At 36.2% G+C, this 15195-nt stretch overlaps 1 protein-coding gene across 10 annotated transcripts in view; it reads left to right on the forward strand.

The window, feature by feature from the left end:
* SOCS6 (suppressor of cytokine signaling 6) overlaps positions 1-15195 on the forward strand; it is a 125150-nt gene that overhangs the window by 21864 nt on the left and 88091 nt on the right. For 3 of the 10 annotated variants that reach the window (XM_042032547.1, XM_042032517.1, XM_042032536.1), the window contains exons 2-3: positions 267-383; positions 1375-3578. The exons of 5 other annotated variants lie outside the window; for them this stretch is intronic. In XM_042032547.1, the coding sequence (XP_041888481.1) occupies positions 1500-3104 (1605 nt within the window). In that variant the 5' untranslated portion in view covers positions 267-383; positions 1375-1499 and the 3' untranslated portion in view covers positions 3105-3578. Of the gene's footprint in view, positions 1-266; positions 384-1374; positions 3579-15195 lie in introns of those variants that run through there. 2 more of the 10 variants (XM_042032527.1, XM_042032556.1) reach the window with 1 other exon arrangement.

Genomic DNA, 15195 nt, shown 5'->3' on the forward strand with positions numbered 1-15195 from the left:
GATCCTTTAGCATTTGTGTACTTTGGGGACCACAAAAGTTGGGCTAGGCAACAATAATAGCCAATGGACTGCTCTTTGATTGTAGCAATCATTGTTCTTCCATGCTTTTATGCTGTTTTTGAATACTTATTTAAGAAAACCATATTGTTTAGTTGATAAAACTTACTTCAGTCCATTGCACTGTTTTTCTTGGTTTGCTTGTATTGTGATACCATGGGAGAAAAGTGGGAAGTGCATATATAAGGGCTGTTTTACTTTCCCCTCAGTCCACCAAGGTTGGAAGATTTCTTGAAAGATTCTTAGACTCCTTCAGCTTGCCATGCTTAGCCTGGAGCCAGGCTTGCTGCTGCAGGTTGAGCTGCTAACATCGCACGTATTTGGAGGTACGTGGAAAAACGGCTACTACTAATTGTAGTACCTACTTCTGTGTGAGTAGCAACTTCCCCCTCTTCTCTTTCCCATGTGTTATCCTTTTCTCTGCAGAGCTGTTTACTTTGGACAGTCTAGCTAAAATTAAAACAAAATAAACCGAGCCCCTCCCAAGCCCTCCCAAAACACAGTCAAACCTCAATCAAGAAAAAAAAATCTAAAAGATCAAATTTGTGGGTACCTGATTCTGCAAGATGCCAGGTGGGAGCAGTTGGCTGGAACTTAAACAGCTGTGTCCACTAGGTCTTGGCAGAAGTACCAGAGGAAGAAAAGTTCTAATAGTTTTAGGCAATAAGAACCTCTGACTTGGTTTTCTGTGCCTAAAACAGTTTGGAAATATTTTCTTTCACAGAAGTTCAGGAGGGGACTTGCTGTAAATGTATGTTACTTTGCTGTTAATGTCCCTCTATTTTTTCACTACAGTTAGTTTTCCTATAAATATGTAACCTTTTAAATATTACTCAACTTTATGGAGAAAGAATAGAGAAAGTATAGCCTTATACGACCATGTTTTTAGGACCAATCACAGTTTAACCTGCATGTAGGAATTCTGTTGAATAGAATGTTTTCTCTAGTTTTATCTTCTGTAGTTACTTATGTGGGGTTTTTTTAAGAGCCTTCTGAAAGAGAGGACTGTTTATGTGTTTGAAAATTATATATAAATGCATTAAATATATGTGCCTGTGTGTGTGATATAAGGGATGTGTACATTTCAGAAAACACCATCCTGAAAACAGAATAAAGTTGTGGAAATCTCCAAGGCAGATATAGGAGTTTCATTTTTTGAGCCTGATTGTTTCAAAGTCAGCTCCCTATTTTTACTTTTATTTGATGCCCATTGTTAAAGTACTGCAATTTCTGTTTTTATTGGAGAGGGGGAAACCTTTATAGATAATTTTTGAAATATTTCTTTTGTGAATTTAATTGTTTTGTATTTGTTTCCAGGAAATGGCTCTTGAAGTTAAATGAGGCTGGATAAAACACATAAATGAAGCAGAAGCTGCTCTTCATGTGTTAGGGCTATATCACTGCAAGCACTGCTGATCAGCCGGATTTGGTGACTTGTCATAATGAAGAAAATTAGTCTCAAAACAATTCGCAAGTCCTTTAACTTAAATAAAAGTAAAGATGAAAGTGACTTTGTAGTGGTTCAGCAGCCATCACTAAGTGAATTTGGAAAAGATGACTCCTTGTTTGGCAGCTGCTATGGTAAAGATTTGGCTAGCTGTGAAGTCAATAGTGAAGATGAAAAAGGAGGCAAAAATAGATCAAAAAGTGAAAGTTTAATGGGTACATTAAAAAGAAGGCTTTCAGCAAAACAAAAACAGAAAGGCAAAGGCAGCACACCATCTGTAAGCTCTGCAGATGATGACACATTTTCTTCCTCATCTGCTCCAATAACCTTCAAAGATGTGCGAGCTCAAAGACCTCTGAGATCCACTTCCCTCCGTAATCACCATTACAGCCCAACTCCGTGGCCCCTTCGACCTACAAACTCAGAAGAGACTTGCATCAAAATGGAAGTGAAAGTCAAGGCCTTGGTCCATTCCTCTAATCCAAGCCCAGCACTGAATGGTGTTCGAAAGGACTTCCATGACTTGCAGTCAGAAAATGTGTTCCAGGAACAAAACAATGCATTAAAAAATACGGAATCTCAGAACGGGGACTTGCATCTTCATATTGATGAACATGTGCCTGTAGTTATTGGATTAATGCCTCAGGACTACATTCAGTATACTGTGCCTTTAGATGAGGGAATGTATCCTTTGGAAGGATCACGTAGTTACTGTCTGGATAGTTCCTCACCCATGGAAGTTTCGACTGTTTCTTCTCAAGTGGGGGGAAATGCTTTCCATGAAGATGAGAGCCAAGTGGATCAGGATGTAGTCGTTGCACCGGATATCTTTGTGGACCAGACAGTGAATGGTTTGTTGATTGGTACCACAGGAGTCATGTTGCAAAGCCCAAGAGTTAATCATAGCGATGTCCCTCCACTCTCACCTTTGCTACCTCCAATGCAGAATAATCAAATCCAAAGGAACTTCAATGGATTAAATGGCACAGATGCCCATGTGGCTGAAAGTATGCGCTGCCATTTGAATTTTGATCCTAACACTGCCCCAGGAGTTGGAAGAGTTTATGACTCTGTACAGAACAGCGGTCCTATGGTTGTGACAAGTCTCACAGAAGAACTGAAAAAACTTGCAAAACAAGGATGGTACTGGGGCCCCATTACACGCTGGGAGGCAGAGGGAAAATTAGCTAATGTGCCTGATGGCTCGTTTCTCGTTCGAGATAGTTCTGATGATCGTTATCTTTTAAGTTTGAGTTTTCGTTCCCATGGAAAAACTCTTCACACTAGAATTGAACACTCAAATGGTAGGTTTAGTTTTTATGAACAGCCAGATGTGGAGGGACATACATCTATAGTTGACTTAATTGAACATTCAATCAGGGACTCTGAAAATGGAGCTTTCTGCTATTCGAGATCCCGGCTGCCTGGATCTGCAACTTACCCAGTGAGACTGACAAATCCAGTATCCCGGTTTATGCAGGTGCGCTCTTTACAGTACCTGTGTCGTTTTGTAATACGTCAGTACACCAGAATAGACCTGATTCAAAAACTGCCTTTGCCAAACAAAATGAAGGATTATTTACAGGAAAAGCACTACTGAAAGCTTACGGGAATCTTGCATCTTGCACTTTGGGAACAACAACAACAAAAAGAGATTGAACTACAGTTTACAGACTTTCATTATTATCAAAATCTTTTGCTGCCATAAAAATATTTCATTTTTATGTGTAAAAGAAAAGTAATGCATTTGGATTTATGTTTGTTTTGGGGGGTTTTGTGTATTTTGGGAGGCTTTTTTTTCTTGTTTTGTTTTGTTGGAAAGAATGATCTCAAGTTTATTTTTAGAAGTGTGAAATAGCTATCTTTCATCAATGTGCAGATTAATCACAATGTGAATGATCAAATTCTCCTTAATTTCCCCCAAGTCCTTTGCTGCTATCCACTGTGATTTTTATGCATTGAAAGCACATTTCATGTGTATTCAACGATAAGTAAAAGTCAAATGAAACTTGTTGAATGGATTTTTTTTTTTTTTTTCTTTTAAAACAAACTCTGGAAAAAAATGACCATGGATGAAGAACATATTGGTATTCTAAATTACTGATTTTACATCTAAGTTAAAAACTGTTTCCTAGTGTCGTAATTAGACATTTCTATAGACATAAGCCCCAATATATAGACAGAGCTGTGTGATAAGAACATGGTTATGCAGCATATCTTTGGGAAAAAAAAAAAAAGCCTTCCTCCTAAGCCTTGTACTGTCTGTACACTCTTGTTTTTGAGAAGGTTGGTTCAGCCTTCTTCTTGTCTCAGTGTTTTGTCCTCTAAAAATGGCCTTTAAAAAAAAGTCTATGAAAGTCAATGTATAGTACCTAGAAGGAAATTGTGGTGTTGGGGTCTTGTAAAATATTACCTTTTATAATCATGCCATCAGTTAAATAAATGAACACCTACCAGGTCCCCTCTTTCTCTCCTTTTCCTTCCCACTTACTCTTGCAGAGTAAGAGGGAGGGAAGTTTCCTGAATTTGTTGGACTCTAGGAATTGTTATTATGGGAACGTAAATTTATAAGCCATTTTGGGGATGGGGTAAAACTTCTAATAGGATGATTTCTACCATATTTATATTCAAGCTACTTGAAATTTTATCATTTCCATTTTTCTACTTTTTTTTCCACTTCAGAAAGTACAGTAATACACTAATGTCCCTTAGATAATTTTCCCCTTTTTTGTATAACCTTTGGGGAGGAAAAAACAGGACTGATAACTTCCATTTTATATGGAAGATGTTTAAAATGCGTCTCTAAAGCGCTATTCTCCTAGCCTTTCAAATTATTGGGAAGAGGCGTTTGCATATACAGTGACCACAGAAGATGTTTCCGTTTACTGTCATGAAATATGTTTTGACATATGAAATGTTGAATCAATTAAGTAAGTGTTTATGATATCTGTCAAAGATTCTGGCATTTGAAAAGCTTACAGTTATTCTAAACTTCTGTAGGGAAAAATAGACTTTCAGTGGGGAGTACAGGTTCTACACTGTAATATTTTCATCATGCAAGGTTAATCCATGGCATTTTCCTGTTTTGGTTTGGTTTGGTTTTCTTTTCTCTCATGGTTCTATCACTTTTATGAATTACTTGTTAAAGGGGTCATAGCTGGCTTGGGAGGGAGGCCTGCCTCTGCCTTGGTGAGAGGCCCTTCTTTGCCTGCCTCTACTCCCTGGTTTGTATTTTAGAATGTCATATTCCCCATCTCTGGTAGAAGTGGCTAATGAGTAAAGATCACCTTAGAAAAAAAGGTCCGTCTTTGATACATCTTTCTTGTTTGGGTCATTTTCTCCTTATTTAATCTAGCATTTCTGTCCCCTAAAATGAGTCTTTAGAAGTGAATACAGTATTGCTGCAAGGTGGTGCAGTAGCACTACATCTTGGGTTGCCTGAATTGATAGACAAAATTTATATTTTTTTAATTTATTTTTTTGACCATAATGTTTAACTAAAAAATAAAGAAAATTAAAGGTAGATAAAGACTGCCTTTGCTTTTAAGGGAGGGAGAATAAGGATTTCCTCTTTAGTCTGATGAAGTTTTAAACTTAAAAAATAAAATAATCTAGAGCAGTCTATACATGTAATTTGTTGGCTCTGCCATGGAGATATATGTATGAAAGGATGAATTCTGTTTTCTTTTTTTTCCTCTACTGACTTCTCCCCCTACCCAGTCATGTCCCATCCCCCCTCCCCTGAATCAGGATCACTAACTTAATTCAAAAAGGCACAATAACCTATTGTATGGTACAGTGTTCTGATTCTGTCTGTGGGGAGGAAAAAGAAAATAATTTTTATGGATTTCAGATGCATACTTTTGGAAGAAAACCTCTGGCATTTTCTTCACTTTAAAAATTCTTTCCCCATACTAGAGGGCCTATGCATTCTACAGAATCTTTGAAAGATTATAGTGTATTAAATATTTTCTTTGCCATTTAATACCACTATTGAATACATTAAACATATGTTTATACTATGCCACATGCATTAATTTAGCAGTCATTGCATTGAAACCTAAATATTTGAAGCTATAATATCCTGGTCTTATTGCTGAATTGAAAAACGTGCAAGAACACACATGCTAAAATTCTTGCCCATGCCTTTATAAATTTCAGTTGTTCACTCATAAATGATGCTTTTTTAAAAAAAACCTCTGTTTCAGCTGTCATTTTTGAATTGCCTTCCTTGCCGTGTCCTTCATCTGTGAACTTAATCAGGTCAAGTTACCTTTGTCATTTCCCCACCCCCCCATAAAGCTACCACGAAAGGAACAGTTAAAAGTGGTTGAGGTCTAGGATGTAGGAACCATAGAGCACTTTGCTTCCAAATGAAAAATAGTGGTGATATTTCTACTAAGCTCAAAATACTTTAAATCAGTAGTAAGTAGACACAAATACTTATTTTTACAGGTTCCTTTAATCAGAACCTCACAGTACTTTTTCATAATGAGGTAACTGGCCAGCCAGAAGGAACCCAGAAAAAGTACTTTGAAAACATTAAAGATACGTACAATTTCTTATTATAAAGATTAACATAAAAGAAACACGGTAACATTTAGTTATGGGTCAGTTTAGAAGTACTCAGAATAACCACAAAAATTGTGTTGAATTCTGCTTCGTGAAAATTAGAGGAACAAAGTGTCCTTGATAAATAAAAGAAAGATGATGGAGGATATTTTGGGGACCTTTGGAAGTAGATACACTAGGAATAAAAGCTAACAGACTATGATCATTATAGAGTAGAAATATGGCTATTTATTCAGCACAACAGTTTAAGGGTTCAAAAGGTATGCTTTTTATGCAATTGAATTGAGGAAAAATGTTTTTGAAAATGAAACTTTAAAATAAAACTCCTTTTTTGAGCATCTGAAATGATTGACATTATTGATAACACTGCTTTACCAATTAGAAGAGTAGAACAACACCTTGTATTTGGAAATAATATATTTGCACAATTTCCTCTGTGGTTTTTTGTTTTGTTTTGTAAGCCAGTGTTATAAACAACTGAAAGTGATGTGTATTCTTTCATCTCTTTGAAGGATATAGCACTTACCCTGCTGTTGACGTAGTGAATGCTATCTTTTTATCAAAATGTAATTCTTTCAGAAGGATCAGAAATGCAATTATTAATTAAACTCTTTGTTCTCAGATGAGCTGACTTTGCATTTTGTTAAAGCCAATTTCTGTGAATATTGACTGCTGGGCTAAGTAAAATCTGTGCAGTTTTTGTTTTGATGCATTTCATCTGTGTGAATACTGGAATTATAAATTTAAAACAGCATACCAGCAATATATGGGCTATGATGAGAAGTATTTCTCTGTTACTGAACTTTCAAATTCTGAGCTAAGCTATAGATGAATTAATGATTGCCAATTTAATTACTTTAAATCTTCCTATGACTGCAAAGAATAAAAATTACAGGCATTCTTTATAAATAAAAAATGGCCTAGATGGTAGTTCATAATGTGAAAAATATGGCATTGTTGTATCTGGAAAGTGTTCTAAATTCTACACAGATAATGAAAAATTCTAAAGGAATTTTTTATGAATACCTGTTGGGTTAAAGAATTTTTATAGTGATGATGGAGTGCCATGAAGTTAATACTTGCAATCCAGATTGCTGTAGTTTACACTTTTCTCTGTTTCAGACCTGGTGTGCCCTATTTGTACTAAGCACGCCACAGAGTGAATTATCCAAAGTCCATTGATTTTAATGTGTTTTGGTTTGTAAACAAAATTATAGTAATTTCTTGCACATTTTTGAAAAATAATTGTATAAGGATTTATGTATCTGCTTCTGGATACAGTGTGTAAATAAAAATTTCATTCACAAAAAAATTTGTGGAGTCTTCTATACATTAATGATGTTCTAAAACTGAAGAAAATCCTGAGAGACCTTGTAAAATTTGGGTATCTGACTTAAACATTTAAATTTTAATGCTTACCATTTAAACTATACTGTATTTTTTAACCCTTGCTAGTTGACCTTCAGAATATTTCTGTATACCAGTTATTTTAATTTCTAGCTTTCAAAACAAAACAAATAAATTTGCCAGGATAGAACTAGAATATGATTTTTGAAGGTTCTGCATAAATACTGTATTAGGATAAGTTTTTGATAATTTTAGTTGGGCTTTTTCCATTAAAAATTTACAGAATTTGTAACAAAAGTCTCCATTTAATCCAGATGTACCTCAAAGGTAATATATTGTCTCTTGCCTTACATGCAGCCAAATAGTTCTTACGTAGCTCCAAAATAAAAATTTAGGTACTGTATTGATTGTCATATATTCACTTGATGCTGTTCTAGATAAAAAGAGAGTGAAATTTTAAAGCCTGGGAAGTCACACAAATACAACAGAAGATCAAAGATAAGGAGTGTCTATCTTACAAAAGATATGCGCAATTGTTCACATGTTTTCATGTAGTTCAGACTTGCATCACTACTCAAATTCAAGTGAATACCAGCAGCTGCTTAGGTCTTGGTTATAACCAGGTGTGGTAGTGGTGGTGTTTGTTTGGTTTGGGTTGGCTTTTTAAACAAACAAACTAAAAGCCCAGCCTTGGTAGCAAGTAATTAGTGTTCACGTTGTCCACAGTGGTATGTACTTTTCTGTTTATTCTGTAACTTAAATCCTCAAACAATAACCAGGATGAATTCATAGCTTTTGCTGTTTAAGAGAAAAGCCCATTCTCCTACTTCCTGCTGCTGGGGCTGGTATTGCTGTATGCTCAGTACATTGTGTGGTTGTTCCCCTGGTACATGGGGCATCTTGCACGGGTGTTGCTACTAGGTCTGCATGATGTTCTTCTCTATGTTCTATTCACGCCAGAAATTTGGTGAAAAATAAACGTACCCTCAAATGTTTCCATGGTAAGTGGTGAAAGGTGAGAAGTAATTTTTCAGCCACCTGTGAAATTGCATGATCCAGACAGAGCTGTATTTTTTATGCAGTCAAGACGCCTACAGTACTATTTCTACCCCACATTCAATCTTCATAGTTGTGGTAGAAGAGAAAGAATGAGACACTGCCTGATGCAAAAATCTTGCTGAATGTCTAATAACACAACCCTGGGACCAAAGCAGGGCTTGGCAGCCAGGGACTGAATTAAATCACCTTCTGCAATTAAGACCTCAAAACTTAAAAAGCTGCAAGATCTAGTGGAAGTCCTTGCTACTTAGGAAACCGTATTTTGTTACTTTCCCCCAGCATATGCAATTTGCTTGCAGTCAATTCTTTTTTGTTTGTTTGTTTGTTTGTTTCTCCTTTTTAAAGGCTAAGATTCAGCCAATTTTGGCGTCTTTTGCACCATTAGTATGCACTTTGATTTTTTTCTGGTAAGGTAGTAACTACTGATTTCTGTCAATGCCATGTGAAGTAGGAATAGGATATTGTAGGGAGTGGAGACCAATGGCTATTCGTTAGGCTTTGAGGAACGACTTAGAAATAGGAGTTGTTCTGCCTCAGAGCAGATTCTTAGTTCAACTTCATAGAATGGCTTGGAGTTGGAAGGGACTTAAAAGATTATCTAGTTCAACCCCCTTGCCATGGGCAGGGACACCTTCCACTAGACCAGTTTGCTCAGAGCCCCATCCAACATGGCCTTGAACACTGCCAGGGATGGGACATCCACAACTTCTCTGGGCAACTTGTTCCAGTGCCTCGCCACTCTCAAAGGAAAAAAATTTTCCTAATAGCTAATCTAAACCTACTTTTCTTGAGTTTAAAGCCATTCCTCTTCATCCTGTCACTACATGCCCTAGTAAAAAGTCTCCCACCTTTCTCTTAGGTTCCCTTCAGGTACTGGAAGGGCAAAATTAGGTCAGCCTTCTCAGGCTGACCCATCCCAATTTTCTTATTCTTTCCTCATAGGAGAGATGCTCCAGCCCTTCACAAAATAGGTAGGGCGTCTATTATCTTGTGATCATCATTGTATCTATGTCTTAATTCACATGGCTTTTCAGTTTTACACCTTTCAGCTAAGAAAGAAAGGAAAACACTACTTGAATGTCTTAAATTGCCACTGGATACTTCTGTCTTTGACCACGCCACATCAACCAAGGGGCGATCTGGGCTGAAGAGATTTTTGGCAGTGTTGCTTTCCAACAAAATACCTCCCCTTTTCTTCTGTCCCAGCTCTCTGCTTCCATTAGGAGAGAGCAGCTGTATTGTACAGTTTCTGGTTGGAGTTTTTGTTTGTCAAAAGGTTTTCTGTGTCCACTACTACAAACTCAAGTTTCCTCTGAAAAGCATACTTTACTTTCTTGCAGAGCACTTTTCTTCCTTGGTTGTCTGCCCTGTACCACTCCAAGAAGAAAATAAATCTGTGAATGTTTTAGCCTTCCTCAAACCTGATCTTTTCTGAAGAAAAACTCCTTCAGGTTTAAACGGTCCTATTTTGAACTAATGGAAAAGTTACCTGAACTGTTTTAGTCAAGCAGTGTTTTCTGTCAGTCTTATGATGCTGAAATCTCTAAAAGTCTCAGTTTCAAGGCTTCATTGTGCAACAAATTCAAGACACTCTGTAGTTCTCATGAGCATGAAGTTTGGAAATGCAGTGTTCTGAGAAATTCCTGTCTTTCTTGGCTATAGTGAAGGTAGGAAATAACAAAGCACAGGCCCGTGGCAGACTGTTTCCTTTTTGTCACTCATCTGTGAGAATTGATAAATTTAAAGTTTTCTAACTTCACCTTATGTTTTCTTTCTCTTCATATACCTTTTCAGTTTCAGTGGATAAATCCAAATTTAAAAATTATCGAATGATGGAAATTGTTACTACTGCTGTATTTTCAGGGAGAATTTTTTTTGTCTGATTACAGGCTGTTACATAAAATTCAATATTGACATCATTAACATCTTCATACCAGTTAACTGTTCATCAAAGAATCATGTGTGGGTTAATATAGTACTGAAAGTGAAGATAACCTCACTGTCATCTTTTGGTACTTAATTTACTGTATATCCAAGTTTCTTATGAAGATAATTTATTGCTTAGAATAAAAGCCATAGCCTCTCATAATTAGATCATTACCTTTTTTCCAAGAGTGGTATTTGGGAAAAAGAAATTTCCTTACATGTAAAAAAAAAAAAATTGGCGCAGTCAAATCTTTAAATGAACATCAGCCTCAATAAATTTTCAGGTTTAATTAATTTTAAATGGAATCCTAGGACAGTTTCCTATGCATAGCCAAGAAGCAGAATGTTAGCCTGAAAGGCTTGTTTCAGAAACAGTAATTGCTGTTGTAATCTTTAAAGATTAATTGTCTCAAAACCCAGTAATGTATGAATTTATTACATTAGTCTAATATAATAAAAGGTTTTCCAACTGTAATACATACAAGAAAGAACTAAATATTACTTTCACTGAGGTTATCCTACTGTACTGCTGAGATGATCTGGTAGCTTCCTAAGATCTGCTAACATCATTGTTTAATGGCAAAAACACGTCTGTCTCAAGAGAATGAAGCAATCCCTGCCTCCAGCCACCCCGAAATCCCAAATCCTTTATTTTATATGTGACTGCCATGCACAGCTGTGAATGTAAAAGGATTGTGAAGGAACTACAACAAAATTAATAAACTCTTCATATTTGTTCAAATATAGCTAATTAGTTCAGTGGCATTTATCACTTACAAATAGATCAGTGCTCAATAGAAGTCCTTGGGTGTAGTTGTTTAATACACAAATGATGGTGCCATTTAAAAGAGATATATTCTGAAAATAGAAGCAATTTTAATGACCCTGAGAAAAGCATACAACATACATAAAAATTTTTTCAAGTAACGTTTCAGTTAATTAGTTATGCTTCCAAGATCCAGTTTCAATTTCAGTCGAGACAGACTTTAAGATGTCACGCCTCCTAGGTAATACCCAAATTACTTGGTGACTTTATATAAATTTACTTGTATCAGAATTAAACTTGTGGTGGGACTTAAGAGGGTTTTTAGTGGAGATGTAGAATTTTTTACATTGTTGTCAGCTCTGCTGCTTCAGAAATGTTAAAGATACATTTTGCACAGGTTGAGACAGGGAACTGCTTAGTTTCATAGAGATTAGCTTTTCTTAAAATTTAAATAATCTGTTCAGTCATTGGAAGGTCATTGTCCTTGTAAAACTAAATATTTTATAGTATAGAATATGTGATGTACAATGCAATGCAAGGGAACAAAATAGTTACAAAAATAATAGCTTTGAGCTCCTAAAATAAAACTTTGAAGAAATTTTTTATAATTTGCTTTTAAAACAGAGATTGTAGTGTTATATATTTTTGTTTTCTGTCATATAATACAGGTTTTAAGAAGATCTACTTGAAGATTAACAGTGTTTTAAAATTATAATTTTATTTAAAATAAGGAAGGAGAATTATGCCTTACAATGCTGACACTTTTTCATACTCATACCTATCTACCTACCTACCTTAGGGCATAACCATTGTGTAGAGACAGCAGTTTTCTTCAGCATTGTGACTCAGTTCTGTCACTTCTCCTCCCCACACTTCATGCAGCCTGATCATTTACAGCTCAATCTCTCCTGTAGCTTTAATCACTTGTTTTGGTGCCATTTCCCCCAGCTGCCCTTGCAGCATCTCTGACGTGCTCGCTGTGTGGGATATTCCTATTCAAACCTGCAATGTGATTTAAAGGTAACCTCTATCCCTTCATATGGTGGAGAGGAGGAAGAGCAACACAAACATCATACATTTGACTGGCATTGTCCATGCTGTCAGCTGCTCCAGGGTTTGTGCAGCCCTGGGAAGAGGCTCCAGGCAAGGCCGGTGGCTTAAATCCTTGTCTAGTTTCAGAACGTGGTAATGGTTGTTGCTTGACAACCTGAAGGAAGTTATCCTAAAGTTAGAACAGATGAACTATTAGCTTCTAGAAGTCTCTGTAGAAAACTTCCACATATATTAATGCTTAAGGCTTTTAGCAGTCTAAGACAAGCATTTTCCAGAGTTGTCATAACAAGAATAAGAATAATATATAAGAGAAATGAGCTTCCATTTGGCACTGATGATGCTAATCACACTTTACCTGCCCTGAGTTATGACCTGCATCTACTCGGGGTTGCCTCAACCAGCCCACTGTGGATATAATGTGCAGGTTGCTGGCCAAGGACAAAGGAATTATTTCAGGTGGCTGACGAACTGTGTGTGTGAACTGGGGTCAATGATTCATTGTCTTTCCCAAAACAAGATCTAAGGGGGAAAAGGGAAAGTAGGAGGAAGAGGTTCAAAAGAAAGAAGAGGACTATGTGCTTCATACAGCCAGTCTTGAGGTGTGAAGCTTGTTTTCATGGGACTTTTTAGATGCTAAGAATGTGTGTGGGCAAGAACACAGTAAGTTCATATGGTAGAAATACTTGTGTAGTTCTGCTAAATGCAGTGAAGGCACAGGATGGCTAGGAGGGCATCTGAAGGGCAGATTGTTTATGCGAGGCAAGACTAAATCCCTGTAATGTAGTGTTAAGCTTTACCCAAGATGTCTCCAACTCCTCTAGTAGTGTTTCTTCTCTTTTTTACTGTTTTTTTTTTACTTTTACTTCCTATGCGGGTCATCTTTTCCAGAATTGGGCTCTAACTGGACAAACATAATGCTGAGCTGTGAGGGTCTGTAGTCTGACTCTACACCTGTGCTTATGTTTTTACCTTGGGTGAGAAATTGTAAATCTTGAAATACTGTCTAATAATTCTTGTTTCTATATTTTGAGGTTAGTAGGTATTTTAAGGATGAGTACCTTCTTGATCACTGTGGAAAGGGTCACTTTTTAAAATTTAAAGTAACATTAAACAGAACAGTAAATAATTTGGCCTTTGGAAGGCAAAGGATTGTCCCCAATTGTGGCATCTAACAGATTTTTCGTGAAGCTCTTCTGTACTTTTTTACTGCAAAGCCAGTGTTAAAATTAATTCAAGATCTGCTTCAGATTCATTCTAGCACTGAAAGCTTTGAAAAATATCACATCCGAGAGAGACACTTTATTTGAACCAACATAGAATCTGTGTAGTATAAATATTTCAGCACACAAGAAGAGCAAGAGCAAATCTGAAATTATGTTCTTTCTCCTGTGTTTGCCAAAGCAATGCTTCATAAGCATATTTAACTGCACAGAAAATGATAGAGATCTCTATCAGTATCAGAAGAAAAATCTGACCTGCTTATCCTTAAAGTTGATTTGAAACATAACGACATATTTATTTCATGTATTTTAATTCTTGCATTGGAAGTTGGTTTGTTTGTTTTAATTTGCTGAGGTGATGAAATAGCTAGGGGGAAATGAAAATAAGGGGGGGGGGAAATGAGGAAAACATCTTTCATCCTTCTATTTTTATATGCAAGTAAAAAAGAGAAGAAATACTCCTAGAGGGGTTGGAGATGTTTTGGGTAGAGATTAACACTGCAGGGATTTAGTCTTTTTTTTTCAGTGTGTGCGTGGCTGAGTTTGATCATGCTGCCCCTGTACATGGTGTCTAAACGTCATAATTTGGCACCTGTATATATTTCTTCTCAAAGGCATTTTGCAGCTTGCTTTCAGACAATTTCAGAGATTATATTTTCAAAGACCCATCAGAAAACAGTTTTGTGGTTTTGGTTCTTACTCTTCTCTTAAAGATTATATTGCTGTAGAAGAAAAATAGTGAAGTCCAAGATTTTTGTCCTGAATAGTCTTGGAAAAGATCAAATGCTCAGCTAATGAATGGATTAGTGCTTTTTCTCATTGCTTTATGATTCTCAGATATTTCCCAATGGAAATATAAAAATAGATTTTGATAACGAACAAAGGGAAGACATATTTTATTCTGAAAGTACTAATGCTGAAGGGCATGTCAAATACTGCAGGGCTTTTTTTCTCGAGGAGAGAAACTGAAAACCACCAAGGATTTTCACCAAAGATTTTTTTTTAAAGTGATGGGAAGTAATTAAAAGTAGTAAGTGCATAATGAGTGATTTCCAAATTCAAAAAGGGTATTAGAAAAATCTGAAGCACTGGGAGGTATAAGAATAAGTCTGGAGTCTCATGCATGCAGAGCCAAAAATGCCTATGCATCACCTGTTCCATTTCAAGGTCAAGGAAACTGAAAATGTTCCATATTTGGAACTGAGCTAATCAATAGTACTGCAAGAAAAAAAATCAGGAATCTTTCATATAATAAAAGAAGTAATTTTTATTCCTTTTTTTTTCTAATCTCAAGTTCTAATTTGAGAGGGCGGATATTGTGAAAATGTGGCAATTGACTGAAATTCTTGCCTTTCTCTAGGAATCTGTTGGGACCAGATGCTCATGCTTTTGCTAGAAGGTGATAGTGTTTCATTTTAAACAAAAATTATTTTGCAGAGCTGTGGAATTACAAAAGAAATTAAGGATGAGCACAAATTTTTTCTCCTTAGAAGACCTTTTACAAGTTTCAAATCTTGGACTTACAAACACATATTAAATAATCACGATGCTGTTGGCATGCATCTTGGGAAGAAGTCAAGAAGTAAAACCTTTTGTATATATAGAGAGGTGATATATTATTAAAATCTCATCTATCCTTAGTAGTAAGATAGTGTAGTATTATATCCTCATATATTCTTAATAGTAATGCATGTTTTATTGTGGAACTATATCTGAACACCTTTTGAGCCAGACTGAAGCTTATGCAT

The sequence above is a fragment of the Corvus kubaryi genome, unplaced genomic scaffold (genome assembly GCF_017639235.1).
Source record: "Corvus kubaryi isolate FWS band 111438036 unplaced genomic scaffold, C.kubaryi_AGA036_p1.0 132, whole genome shotgun sequence".
Classification (NCBI taxonomy): Eukaryota; Metazoa; Chordata; class Aves; order Passeriformes; family Corvidae; genus Corvus; species Corvus kubaryi.